Source organism: Ctenopharyngodon idella, chromosome 19 (genome assembly GCF_019924925.1).
Source record: "Ctenopharyngodon idella isolate HZGC_01 chromosome 19, HZGC01, whole genome shotgun sequence".
In the NCBI taxonomy this organism is placed as follows: Eukaryota; Metazoa; Chordata; class Actinopteri; order Cypriniformes; family Xenocyprididae; genus Ctenopharyngodon; species Ctenopharyngodon idella.
In genome coordinates, this window is record NC_067238.1 from 29916938 (window position 1) to 29928517 (window position 11580).

Below are 11580 nucleotides of genomic sequence, written 5' to 3' on the forward strand. Positions count from 1 at the left end.
TCAATTTTATCAGGGAAAATTATTCTCAGGTCAATAATCTCCAATTACCAATGTGAGAATCATTTTCCTTGATAATGTTGGCAATCATGTCATGTGTTATCTATCAGCTGTTTCGAATCAAGAGCTAAAAAGGGCTGAAATTGTTCAAGATTCAGTTTGATTCATCTGGACTGCCAAATTTTGTGTTCCTCAGATGAAAGTCTTACAGGTGGAACATCACAATGTAAATGACTGTTTCAAACATGCATTTATCTGAGAATAAGAAGGTTTTTAGTGTAAAATAAGCACTTGCCAACTCAAGTAGTCAATAAAGGATGCAGTGCCACAAGTTTAAATGAGCTTTAATAGAAAGGCACATATACAGCCAGAATGTGAGAATTAAAAGCTTTTAAATGCAGAAACAGTTTTAAACTAAACTCCTCTAATCAGAAGTGACAGTCTCTGCTGGATCAGCTCAACTGCTTGTTCTGTTGTTCACGAATTCAAGTATGTCAAAACTAAGTCACAGCCGCGTTCATCTGAACTGAGATCCGATTACCCCATTGGCTCTTTTGTACCCCCAGCTTTGTGTGTGTGTGTATGTGTGTGTGCGTGCCCATGCATTTTTAATGAAGGTATGAAAGAAGGTCATTTGTGTGTGTGCGTGTCTGTTTGTGTGCGTGTAGGTGGATGAGGGTGGATGAAGGGAAGGGGTCGGTAACACTGGCTCACAATCAGATCTTTCCAGTTTAGCAGTGTTGAGTGAGTGTGAAAAGTCAGAGTTACCTTAATGGAGGTTAAATAAAAGCAATAAATATAAATATCTTTGACCCAATGACATCATGACGTGAGAAATGTACCTGTTCACAAAATGAGGGAGTTAAAAGAGGACAAGATATGCGAGAAAAAAAGGGCAAGATTCACAGGTTCTTAAATAAACGTGTTAATAAGGTCAAACTTAAGTTAGATTACAAGGCTATGATGCTATGCAACTAAAGGTGTGCGTTCCAGAGAGCACACGGAAAAACTAAAAACATGCAAATCGCATCTTTCGGGTTGTGGGATCGGCAGCCATTTTGTTCAGCCTGACTGTACTGCTGCGTTTTAATGAAAATGGCCACCTTCACATACAAAAATACACTTAAAGCAGTTGCGGCCGCAGCGCCTGTATGTGTAAACCTCAAGAGGAAGGTCTGAAAACCGCGTGAAAACACACAAACGCAGAGTTGAACGCTGCCTGAATGATGGGTTGTACTACACCTGTCTCTATCTCTAGCACTCATTCAATCTCAATCCTTAAAACACTTGTCTCATTGGTCATTATTGACTGATATCCATTCAAACAGGCCCAGAAACACACAAATACAGTCCCAGACTCTTGGTGTTGTTCATTCAGGCCCGTCCTGCTCTGCCAATGAGAGATCAGCAGGGTGTTGGGTGAAATTATTGACTTTTTTTTTTTTTGGCTGTAGAGGGTCTGAAAGCTTACCAGCAACAACACACACTCACACACAAACAAACGATCTACTGCAGTACTGATGGGCCGTATTCATCCTTCTTTTGCTCCCGTAGAGGTATCTGTGTTTCAGTGGTGCTCGTCTCCCCTCTTCGCTTCACCTGTGTTCACGCCATCCCCTCCTCCTCCTCCCGTCGTCTGATCTGTTTCTTCCGCCCCCCGTCGTCCCGTGCCTCTATTTCTGGATCTGAAAGATGAAGAGGCGGAGGTTGATGTTTTTGGCAGCCAGCAGCTTGTTGCACTCCACGCTGTCGCTGATGGGCAGCAGGGCGTACTCCGTTTCGTTGGCGTCGTTGGAGAAGACGTGGTGCTGGATGACGGGTTTGATTTTCACGTCGTCGTACGGGCCCTTCAGGAGCAGGAAGGAGCACTCCAGTGCAGAGTTCACTTTGCTCTTCAGGATGAGCTGAAAGGAGAGCGTGCGCTTGCAGGACAGGTTGGGGTTGCGCTCCGAGTCGTTGACCCGCGCCTTCAGCACCCAGGTCTGGTTGAGCACAGTGAAGCGCGGCGTCTCGTAGTACAGTCGTGTGATGAAGTCGTCGGTGCGGTATGGCCGGAACTGCACCTCTGGAGAAAAGACACATGAGATTTCAGGCTATCAACTTACTTGACGACACATTTTTGTCCTTCAAGCGATTTTCGGTAACACTTTATGTAATGGAGGCCAGCTAGTGAGAGCTGTGCAGGTGAACCTCACTCTCCTGATCTCAAGAGGTGCACTAACGATTGACGCTAGAGACTGCGGTCTTTAGTGTCCTTGTTAGCGCACCTGCCTCCCATGCCGGAGACGGCGGTTCGAGTTCTGCTCAGAGCAGGGCGAGTAGGACCAGAGGGGTTACATTGGTGCCGTGACCCGGATGGGAGTGAGGTTTGGGGGGTAAGTGTAACGGAGGCCAGCTAGTTAGAGCTGTGCAGGTAAACCTCACTCTCCTGATCTCAAGAGGTGCACTAACGACTGACGCTAGAGACTGCGGGATCTTTGGCACCCTTGTTAGCACGCCCACCTCCCACGCCGGAGACCTGGATGGGAGTGAGATTTAGGGGGGTGAGTGTAACGAAGGCCAGCTAGAGACTGCTGTCTTTAGTGTCCTTGTTAGTGCACCTGCCTCCCATGCTGCAGACGGCGGTTCGAGTCCCGCTCAGAGCAGGGCGAGTAGGACCAGAGGGGTTACATTGGTGCCGTGACCCGGATGGGAGTGAGGTTTGGGGGGTGAGTGTAACGGAGGCCAGCTAGTGAGAGCTGTGCAGGTAAACCTCACTCTCCTGATCTCAAGAGGTGCACTAACGACTGACGCTAGAGACCGCGGGATCTTTGGCACCCTTGTTAGCGCCCACCTCCCCTGCTGGAGACCCGAATGGGAGTGAGATTTAGGGGGGGTGAGTGTAACGGAGGCCAGCTAGTGAGAGCTGTGCAGCCTCCCATGCCCGCCTCCCATGCTAGAGATGCCGGTTTGAGGCCAGCTCGGAGGGGGGCAAATAGAACCGGAGGGGCTACATTGGTGCCGTGACCCGGATGGGAGTGAGGTTTAGGGGGTGTGTGTAACAGATGCCAGCTAGAGACTGCGGTCTTTAGCATCCTTGTTAGCGCACCCGCCTCCCATGACCCGCTCGGGGGTGCGTTTCCCAAAGCGAACTATGGTCGCAAGTTCCATCGTTACCAATAGAGTTCAATGGGACTTACAACCATGGTTGGCTAACGATGCTTTCGGGAATAGGACCAGAGGGGTTTTACAACTTTTACAATTAGATTTAATTTAACATTAGTTAACTACATAGGTTAACATGAACTAACAATGAACAATACATCTACAGCATTTAGGGATTTCACTCAAAAATGGAAATTCTGTCATCATCCTCATGTCATTACAAACCCATATGACTTTCGTTCTTCAGAACACAGATGAAGATATTATCAGTGTTAGTAAACAAAGCTCAAGAATGTTTGCTTGACACGTGAGAACCATTGAGGTTCATTCTCGTATGTCACATGGCACATTTGATCTTCTGCAAGAACCGATGAGGTTTGTTCTCGCACGTCAAGCAAGTGCGATTGAGCTTCTGTTTATGTTCGCTGATCAATGTTTATATGTGAATAAAAGCCTGTTCATCATATAAAGAACAATTCCCACTGCACTGACAGACGCAGACCAATGCGGACAATCGCCAGATTACAGACCCGTCACTTCTCAGACATTCCATGACCCGACAAACACTGATTCATCATGTTGTCTGTTGCCGTCTGTCGGTGCAGTGTGAATTGGCAAAGCGATCGTGTCTCTTCAGAAGACTTGGATTAAACCGCACAATTCATATGGATTTATTTTTTGATCTCTTTATGAACGTTTTGAAGCATCAGAGATTTGGGTAAATAGACATTCGATTGAGGGACAGAAATCTATCAGATTTAATTAAAAATACCTTTGTGTTCCAAAGATGAACGAAAGTCTTATGGGTTTGGAAGGATGAGTAAATGATTGTAGCTATGTAGTATTCAAGTTCTAGAGCCATATGTCAAAAAACCAAAATAAGCTGAGCTTCATCTGAAGAGTCATATGAAGGGTCTAAATATGAAATGAGACTCAAGGTTTTTATGTACCTGTAAAACCGATCTTTTCAAAGCACAGCAGGCTGAAGATGCTGTTGTAGAGCTGTAGCTCTCGGCGATGGCTCTGGTCCATCTCGTCCAGGATGCCCATCAGCTCCATGCCGGTCTTGGATGGGTGGGAACACTCTGCCTCATGAGCGCTGAGCTCATGGAACGGCCCCTGCCATGGGCAGCCAATCCGCTTGTACTTGCACTGCGTCACTCTATTTCCAAAAATAAGAAATAAAGATTTGAAAGAAATGACCAACCAAAAACTGTATCGTCACACAGCTCTCTATGTAAAGTTGGATATATAAGCATATCCAACTTTACCTGCATCCATACCAGACGAGACACTACTAACTATGACTTTTGCCTCAATAAACTCCTAATTACTGCTTATTAATAGTTAGTAAGGTAGCTGTCAAGTTTAGGATTAAGGGATGTAGAATATGGTCATGCATTAATATCTGCTTTATAAGTACTAATAAACAGCCAATATCCTAGTAATATGAATGCTAATAAGCAACTAGTTAATAGTGAGAATTGGACCCTAAACTAAAGTGTTACCATATATGTGTGTAAACTATACTATTGTCCACCTATACAACACTCGTAGCGCTATACAAATAAAATTGACTTGAATCTTTTGCATTGTATCTGTTTGCTTGCTGATTGAATGTAAAATTATATAAATTTGAAGAGATTTATTTTTTGTAAGTGAATGCATGTATAGTCCAAGCCAAATGTTTATGTTTATACGTCTTTATGGCTAGATTAAGATGAGAGAATAGGGAGGATTCACTAAACACAAATTGCGCCCACTAACCAGCGCAATTATCTGCACCAAAGTCCCTTAAAGGAAAGTCATCTTGGTAATGCTGAAGACACATTTGATCACAGTGGCCTTATATGTGACACTAAAGCACTTCAGTAAATCACTCTGGATCAAGACATCTTCTAAAAATCACCTCTCTTTATGTGTGCTCAATCTACTCGCCTGTATTTGTACCTGGTTACAATGAATTTTCACAAGAAAACGGACAAAACCATCTCTTTTCACTGCTTTTCACAAGTTGTGATAGCCCAACATTAAAGTCACCATGAAATCAAAATTGACAATTCTTATTTTTTATGGAATATTGCAGTATTTATTATAAAAGAATAATCTGTGCACATCAATAGCTCTTTAAAAAAAAAAAAAAAACATGCCCTCATAGTCTTTAATCAAAAACAGTAATATTCTCGTTGCCTCGCAAAGTCGTCTCTTCTCTGATGAGGGCTGGGAAATAAGGTTGTCCAATGGCCAGTTTCAATTCTTCCCCTCCAGCAACCTGTCACTCACAGGAAACGATCGTAGCAATTAGTAAACGACAACCATCCAACAAAAAGATGGTTGTGATTTCCGTTTTTGGAAACTTTAATTGCACTAGGCTATTTAAAAAAGAATATGGCACAGTCCATAACAAGCCTAACAGAGTGCATCAATTAAAGAGTCCATTTTATCCATAGGGAAATTGATTTTTAACGATAATTTATAAAACAGACTTACTGTGAGCTACAAGGTTGTTAATCGATGCTATATGCTTTTGTTGAAGTCGTCAATCCATTTTATTTCAACTTATTTTTAAAATAATCATGTTAAACAGCAGAAATTATTGGTGAAAACTGCCCGGCCAAAAAAAGTCACTGTTTGGAGTTAAATAGGCAAATGTTTAAGAGTCTATGATTGGATCAATATTGCAGTAATTATTATGTTTCTAGCATGTTATATGTTTGGGAACAGTTCTTTCAACCCTAATGGAGTGTGTAGCTTTTCATTTCTTAAACAACCATGTAGGAAGACACATCATGGCCATATTCCAGGATGACAAAGCCAAGATTCATCAGGCTCAAACTGTGAAAGAATGGTTGGGAGGAAGCATGAAGAATCATTTTCACACATGAATTGGGATGTCTGAGTCCAGACCTTAAATTCATTGAAAGACTTTGGGGTGTGCTGAAGGAGACTTTACAGAGTGCTCAAGATCTTGACCAAAAATTGATGCACCTCTTGATGGAAAAAATGCATCGATTTTTGGTCAAGATCTTGTATTGACAATGCAAGAGTCGAGCACTCTGTAAAGTCTGCTGTTTCTATAGATATAATCAACTTTAAATGAATAGTTATATATTACCTCATCATTTTTAATTTGATTGTTGTTTGCAGTGCTTCATGGGATTGCAGTTCTTTCCCTCATTAAAGCTGCTAAAGATTTAGTTCACCCAAAAATGAAATTTCTGTCATTAATTACTCACCCTCATGTCGTTTCACACCCGTAAGACCTTCGTTCATCTTCGGAACACAAATTAAGATATTTTTGATGAAATCTGAGAGGCATATGAAGATTCCATAGTTGAATAAAGCTATTTTTGTTTTGAAAAAGTATTCTCGTCGCTTCATAACATTAAGGTTGAACCACTGCAGTCACGTCGACTGTTTTAACGATGTCTTTAGTACCTTTCTGGACCTTGAAAGTGTTGATTATATTGCTGTCTATGGACGAGTCATATACCTCTCGGATTTCATCAAAAATATCTTAATTTGTGTTCCGAAGATGAACGAAGGTCTTACTGGTGTAGAGCGACATGAGGGCGAGTGATAAATGACAGAAATTTCATTTTTGGGTGAACTAACCCTTTAAGTACACAATCTTGTACCTTTGTCTTTTTGTCCAATTTTCAAATACATTTTTTGCTTCAAATCAATGTTTGTAATGCCGTGATGCTCCTCGTAGCTGGTTGGTTTGGTTAATGGCTTATAACACTTTGACAAAGACTCTTTAAAAATCCCAATGGGAAAAATGAATGGAAAAAATACCAAGGCTGCTGAAAAAGTGGCGGGCACTAAAGTGCTAAATTTACTGAATTTGCTGAAAAGAATCATAACGAATTTAAATAGCAATTGTGCAGAAGTGTACAAGTGGAGTGGCAGAAGTGTTTAGTGAAATCCCCCCCATGGCTTCACATATGTGTTGAGCGTCATCTTGCTCATTCAGGTGTCAGTTTTGTGAATTGGTGCAGCAGTACCTGTCCTGGCACTCCTCTGTTCGATGGCGGTCGAGGCTGGAGCGAGGGAACTGTTTGAGGCAGTAGCTGCACTCAGAGGGCAGTTCACTCACGGCTTTCTCCACCGCCAGGTTCCTGCAACACAGACTCTTACTTATCTCACAGCGGCAGTTAGGACACGTGGCCTGCTCCTCTTTTAGACGCGCATCAGCAAGCAGGTGGATGAAGCAGCCTGCGCACATCAGGTGCCCGTTTGTACACTGTGAAATGAGAGCACACATCTTCAGCCCACGGCGCAGAGCACAACAAGAGCTCAAACCATCTCACAGGGAATTTTATGCAAAACACAAGGACGCAGGGTGGCATTTCCTCATTTTCCTCAAAAAGAGAGCGGTAGTTTCCTGAATGATTTAAGGGGAAATAAGGAAGCTCAATTTTAAAGTTAAATAAGGGCTGCGTCCGAAATCGCCCCCATAACCTTAAATAAGGCACTGTTTGAGGGGACAGCCATTTGTAGTGGTGTCCGAAACCATAGTGGACGTTATCGAGTGCACTCATTCAATCCCAAAATGCACCTCAATAATGAGTGTACAATGTACACTCAATGACTAATGAATAGACGCACTGCGAGCGTCTCGCCAGAAGATGGCGCCCGCAGCTGAATCATCCATCCATCTGTTTTCCAAACCACTGGTCCAATGTGGGTACAGCATAACATCTTACAGGTATAAATTCCTTTTTATACCTATACTTTTTATAAGGATCCCCAGCAGTGTTGCCAAGTCCGGGGTTTTCCCGCGGAATTGGGCTACTTTAACGCTGTTGCGCGGGTTGTTTTTCATGTCCACGGGTTGAAGCGACCCCAAATAACATGATATTTAGCTCCTGGAATGTGAATTTTACCAGGGGAACCCTGCCAAAAACCAGCTGGAACGCGATTTTTACCGGGGGACCCCCTCTGAAATGCGACTGGGCTAGTTTTGGGTTAGTTTGAGTAGCAATTGCATGGGTTTTGTTGTGAAAACCTGGCAACCCTGATCCCAAGGTTAGGTAGCTGAAGTTTGTTTATAACAAGAACCCTGATCATTTCGGTCTTAACAGTATGTGCAGAGCATTTCAGCGCAAAGAAAACATTTCACATGCAAAAGGGAGTTTCTGTTTTCGATTTGTAAGTGGATATTAATGGGGAAAAAGAAAAATAATTATTAATAATAAAAAAAAAAATATGACTCCTTTAAGGTAAGAAAGGGGTGTTAAAAAACCTGTAATTTCATTCTTCGTATAAAAATGTACTCAATTTGCCATTTGTTTTCATCTCACTTGCATATCTAAAATTGTAAATTTATGTTACACTTTATTTTAAGGTGTCCTTGTTACAGTGTAAATATACACTGATGTACTGGGTAATATTAATTAACATGTATTTACTATAGGGTTAGGGTTAGCTGCATGTAGTTATGCATTATTTACGCGTATAGTAAATATGTGTAACAAGGACACTGCAAAATAAAGGGTTACCCAAACAAATACATGTAACATAAAAATGTGATTTTAAAACTGTTCCAAGATAATTCCTCATGCATTCTATGCCAAAACAACAACAACAAAAAGCTTTGTTTTATTAATTAATTTTTTATTTTAGTTTTAATAATTTCAGTACTTCAACTTATTATATATTGGTTAGTTGCCAAAGCAACATTTCAAATTTTTTGAACGTATATTTTATTTCAGCTTTATTTGAATTAAAAGAAATTATTCTAATAGTTTTAGTTAACAACAATAACACTGATGCAGTATTCTAGCTTTATGATTAGTACAAGGTTTCATTTGAATAATTCTCTTACTGGTTTACTAATTCACCAGCTGATCTATTTCTTGGGAGGTAAAGTCTGTTGAGTCTGCTTTTGATTAATTCAGTGGCCAGTTGATTTTCATTCTGGCTTGTTTGTTTTGTTCGTCTCATTTGATAGGATTCAACCCCTGATTCTGTAATAAACGGATTACACGGCATGAGCTTAATAGCACTGATGCGCTCCGACACCTCCCCGAATCACATGATACATTTAGGGGTCAGTGTGAGAGGATGTCAGTGTTTTCTCATGCTCTGTGTGTCTAATATTTCCTCTCTAGTTTTAATATAGGCCTGTCAGCACAACAGTCATCACATTAAAACAAAATGACCACTCTAGTGTGGGTTTATCCAATTATCCAAACATCATTATGTTATTAAATGGACACCTGTAAAAATATAAAGGAAGGTATGCACATCTAATCACATGTCAGACGTGTGAACAAAGTGTGTGAAAACATGAGAGGAAGTTCTTTTACTGCTGGTTTAGCCTGTGGCTTCAGAGGGATTATATGGGGTGCATATTTGGGGGAGGGGTGATCAGAAGAGGCCAGCAGTGATTGGGTTAAACAGGTCATGTGACCACCCTGATTGTCATGTTGGCCTTTGAAGGCAAAAAACAGCTGCTCAGGTCTGCATCACATGACGTGTAACATCTGAAACCTTCAAAAATAATATCATACCAGCTCTTTAAAAAAAAAAAAAATAAAAAAATAAATAAAAAAAAACGTACCTGGAATGGCAAATGTGTGAACGCAAGCATTTTATTAGACATTTTATCACACATTATGAGTCACAGACAGTGTGTAATCAGTAAATACAATCACAATGACAAAAAGATAACCCCCTTTGTGTCATATCTATAATAACAGGCTGCATCTCGCTAATATCTGTTGCATTCCAAGAGGATGCTATGTTATGTAGGCCCACATCATGCATAAGGATTTTTCTGCACTGTAAGCTCCATAATGGCTTTGTTTACCTGGTACACCGAGGCTTTAGGCAGGTCCAGACACACCGTGCAGCACAGCACCGAGTACAGGCGCTCCTCGAGCTTCCCCGCTTCTCCTTCCTGCTGCCTCACGCGCTTCTTGGGCGGCGCGTCCGGGTCGGCCTCGGTACCCGAACCGTCTCTCCGCACGCCGGACTCCTCCTGGATACCTGCCAGTCCGGCGCTCCCCGGACCAGCATCCAGGGCGCCCCCCACAGGACCGACACCCAGACCCGATGATGAGGAGCCCGGGGCGGCCGCGACGCCTAATTCCATCCGCTCTTCCATCGAAGACATCCGAATGAGTCACGGGGGATATTTGGGCTGACTGAGCACAGGATCCGCTGGATGTCAGGGTGAAATTTTCAAGCTAGTTGGCCTTTAATAATGGGGGTCTGGACAGCCAACAAAGCACTCAGTTTTAAACCATCAAGCGTCAGTTCAAATAGGTTAATTTAGGGTAATATGATACTAGGTTATGGGACAGTGAATATAATTTCATCTGTGTTTTACTGCGGTTTGGCCTGCATGAATGCCTGCAATTTTTGGATATATCTCAGGTAAGCTTCGGCTCTCAGCTTGTAAAGAGAGAGAGAAAAAAACAGCTAAGACTCAACAAAACAACAGGCTGTTGTTTAGAGCCGTTATCCGCCGTGACAGCACGCGCACGGCGACTCTCCGCGACCTGGCCGGGCTCTTTCCCTCCGGTTCACCTTCCGATTCCAACCGAGCCACTCCGACACGATCCGGATTCGCCCGAAAGCCTAAAAGTTATCAGTTTGCTGCAGAGTCTCTTCGATAGTCCTTCCCTTAATCTACACTGCCATCTTTGTTTTTTTCCTGTCTGTCTCCTCCTCTCCCCCTGTCCGCTTGTCCCTTTCTGATTCTGCCAATCCGAGGACGGTTTACTCAGAGCGAGGTGAAGAACAAGCGAATACTGTCATCCGTTATTGAACTGTCAGCGAATGCGTTGCCAGTAGTAATGATGGCCGCTCTGCCCTTCTCTTTCGCGCTCCCTGATTGGCTGCAACAAATGTTGTGCTTCATCAGATGACTGGGGATATTTAAAGAGCTATGCTTTGCGCATGCGCACCGGCCTCCTGCGGGTCATGGCTGAAGCTTTTTTGAGAGAAAGGTGATCAAAAACTTTTGTAATTTGGATAGTGTGATGCTTGGTTTTGTTAGTAGATTTGTTTATATTTTATTATGCTAGTTTGTCGTATTATTGTCATGGTGATTATAGTATAAAGAAAGAGTAAAAAGGTGACCAAACCTTTTCATACCATGGTCAAAATCCCCATAACCCTCCTCATATGCGACAAAATGGCAACGTCATCGTGGGCTGTCATTCATGTAAATTATTATACTTGACAGAATGATGAATGGAAGAATACGTTATTTTTGATCGGATAAATATATTTTTAGAATACATTTTAAAGCTACTTTATAATATCATTTATTATTTTTGTCACCTTTTAAAGTGTTTTTTTTTTTTTTTTTTTTTTTTGACCCGAAATCAGAGTGACCCCTGAGGGGGAGGGGAAATGGTCTCAGCCAATCAAAAAACGTGGTTTCTGATGGACTAGTTTGGGCAAGACAGCTGTCAGTCTAGC

At 42.2% G+C, this 11580-nt stretch overlaps 1 protein-coding gene across 1 annotated transcript; it reads right to left on the bottom strand.

Moving 5' to 3' along the window:
• Window positions 1-325: 325 nt before the first annotated feature.
• zftraf1 (zinc finger TRAF-type containing 1) lies at window positions 326-10990 on the bottom strand. Its single transcript, XM_051871850.1, has 4 exons — window positions 9959-10990; window positions 7149-7387; window positions 4092-4303; window positions 326-2062 (listed from the first exon to the last, which is right to left on the bottom strand). The coding sequence occupies exons 1-4, from the start codon at window positions 10262-10264 to the stop codon at window positions 1671-1673; spliced, it is 1149 nt and encodes a 382-aa protein (XP_051727810.1). The 5' UTR covers window positions 10265-10990; the 3' UTR covers window positions 326-1670.
• Window positions 10991-11580: the final 590 nt, after the last annotated feature.

Bases quoted from the DNA above. Each gene is read 5' to 3' on its own strand.
- zftraf1 (XM_051871850.1), bottom strand. From the start codon at position 10,264: ATGTCTTCGATGGAAGAGCGGATGGAATTAGGCGTCGCGGCCGCCCCG. The intron at 4,304-7,148 runs GTACTGCTGCAC...TTTTGGAAATAG, and splicing joins ACAGAGGAGTGCCAGGACAG to AGTGACGCAGTGCAAGTACA. The intron at 2,063-4,091 runs GTACATAAAAAC...TCTTTTCTCCAG, and splicing joins TGAAAAGATCGGTTTTACAG to AGGTGCAGTTCCGGCCATAC.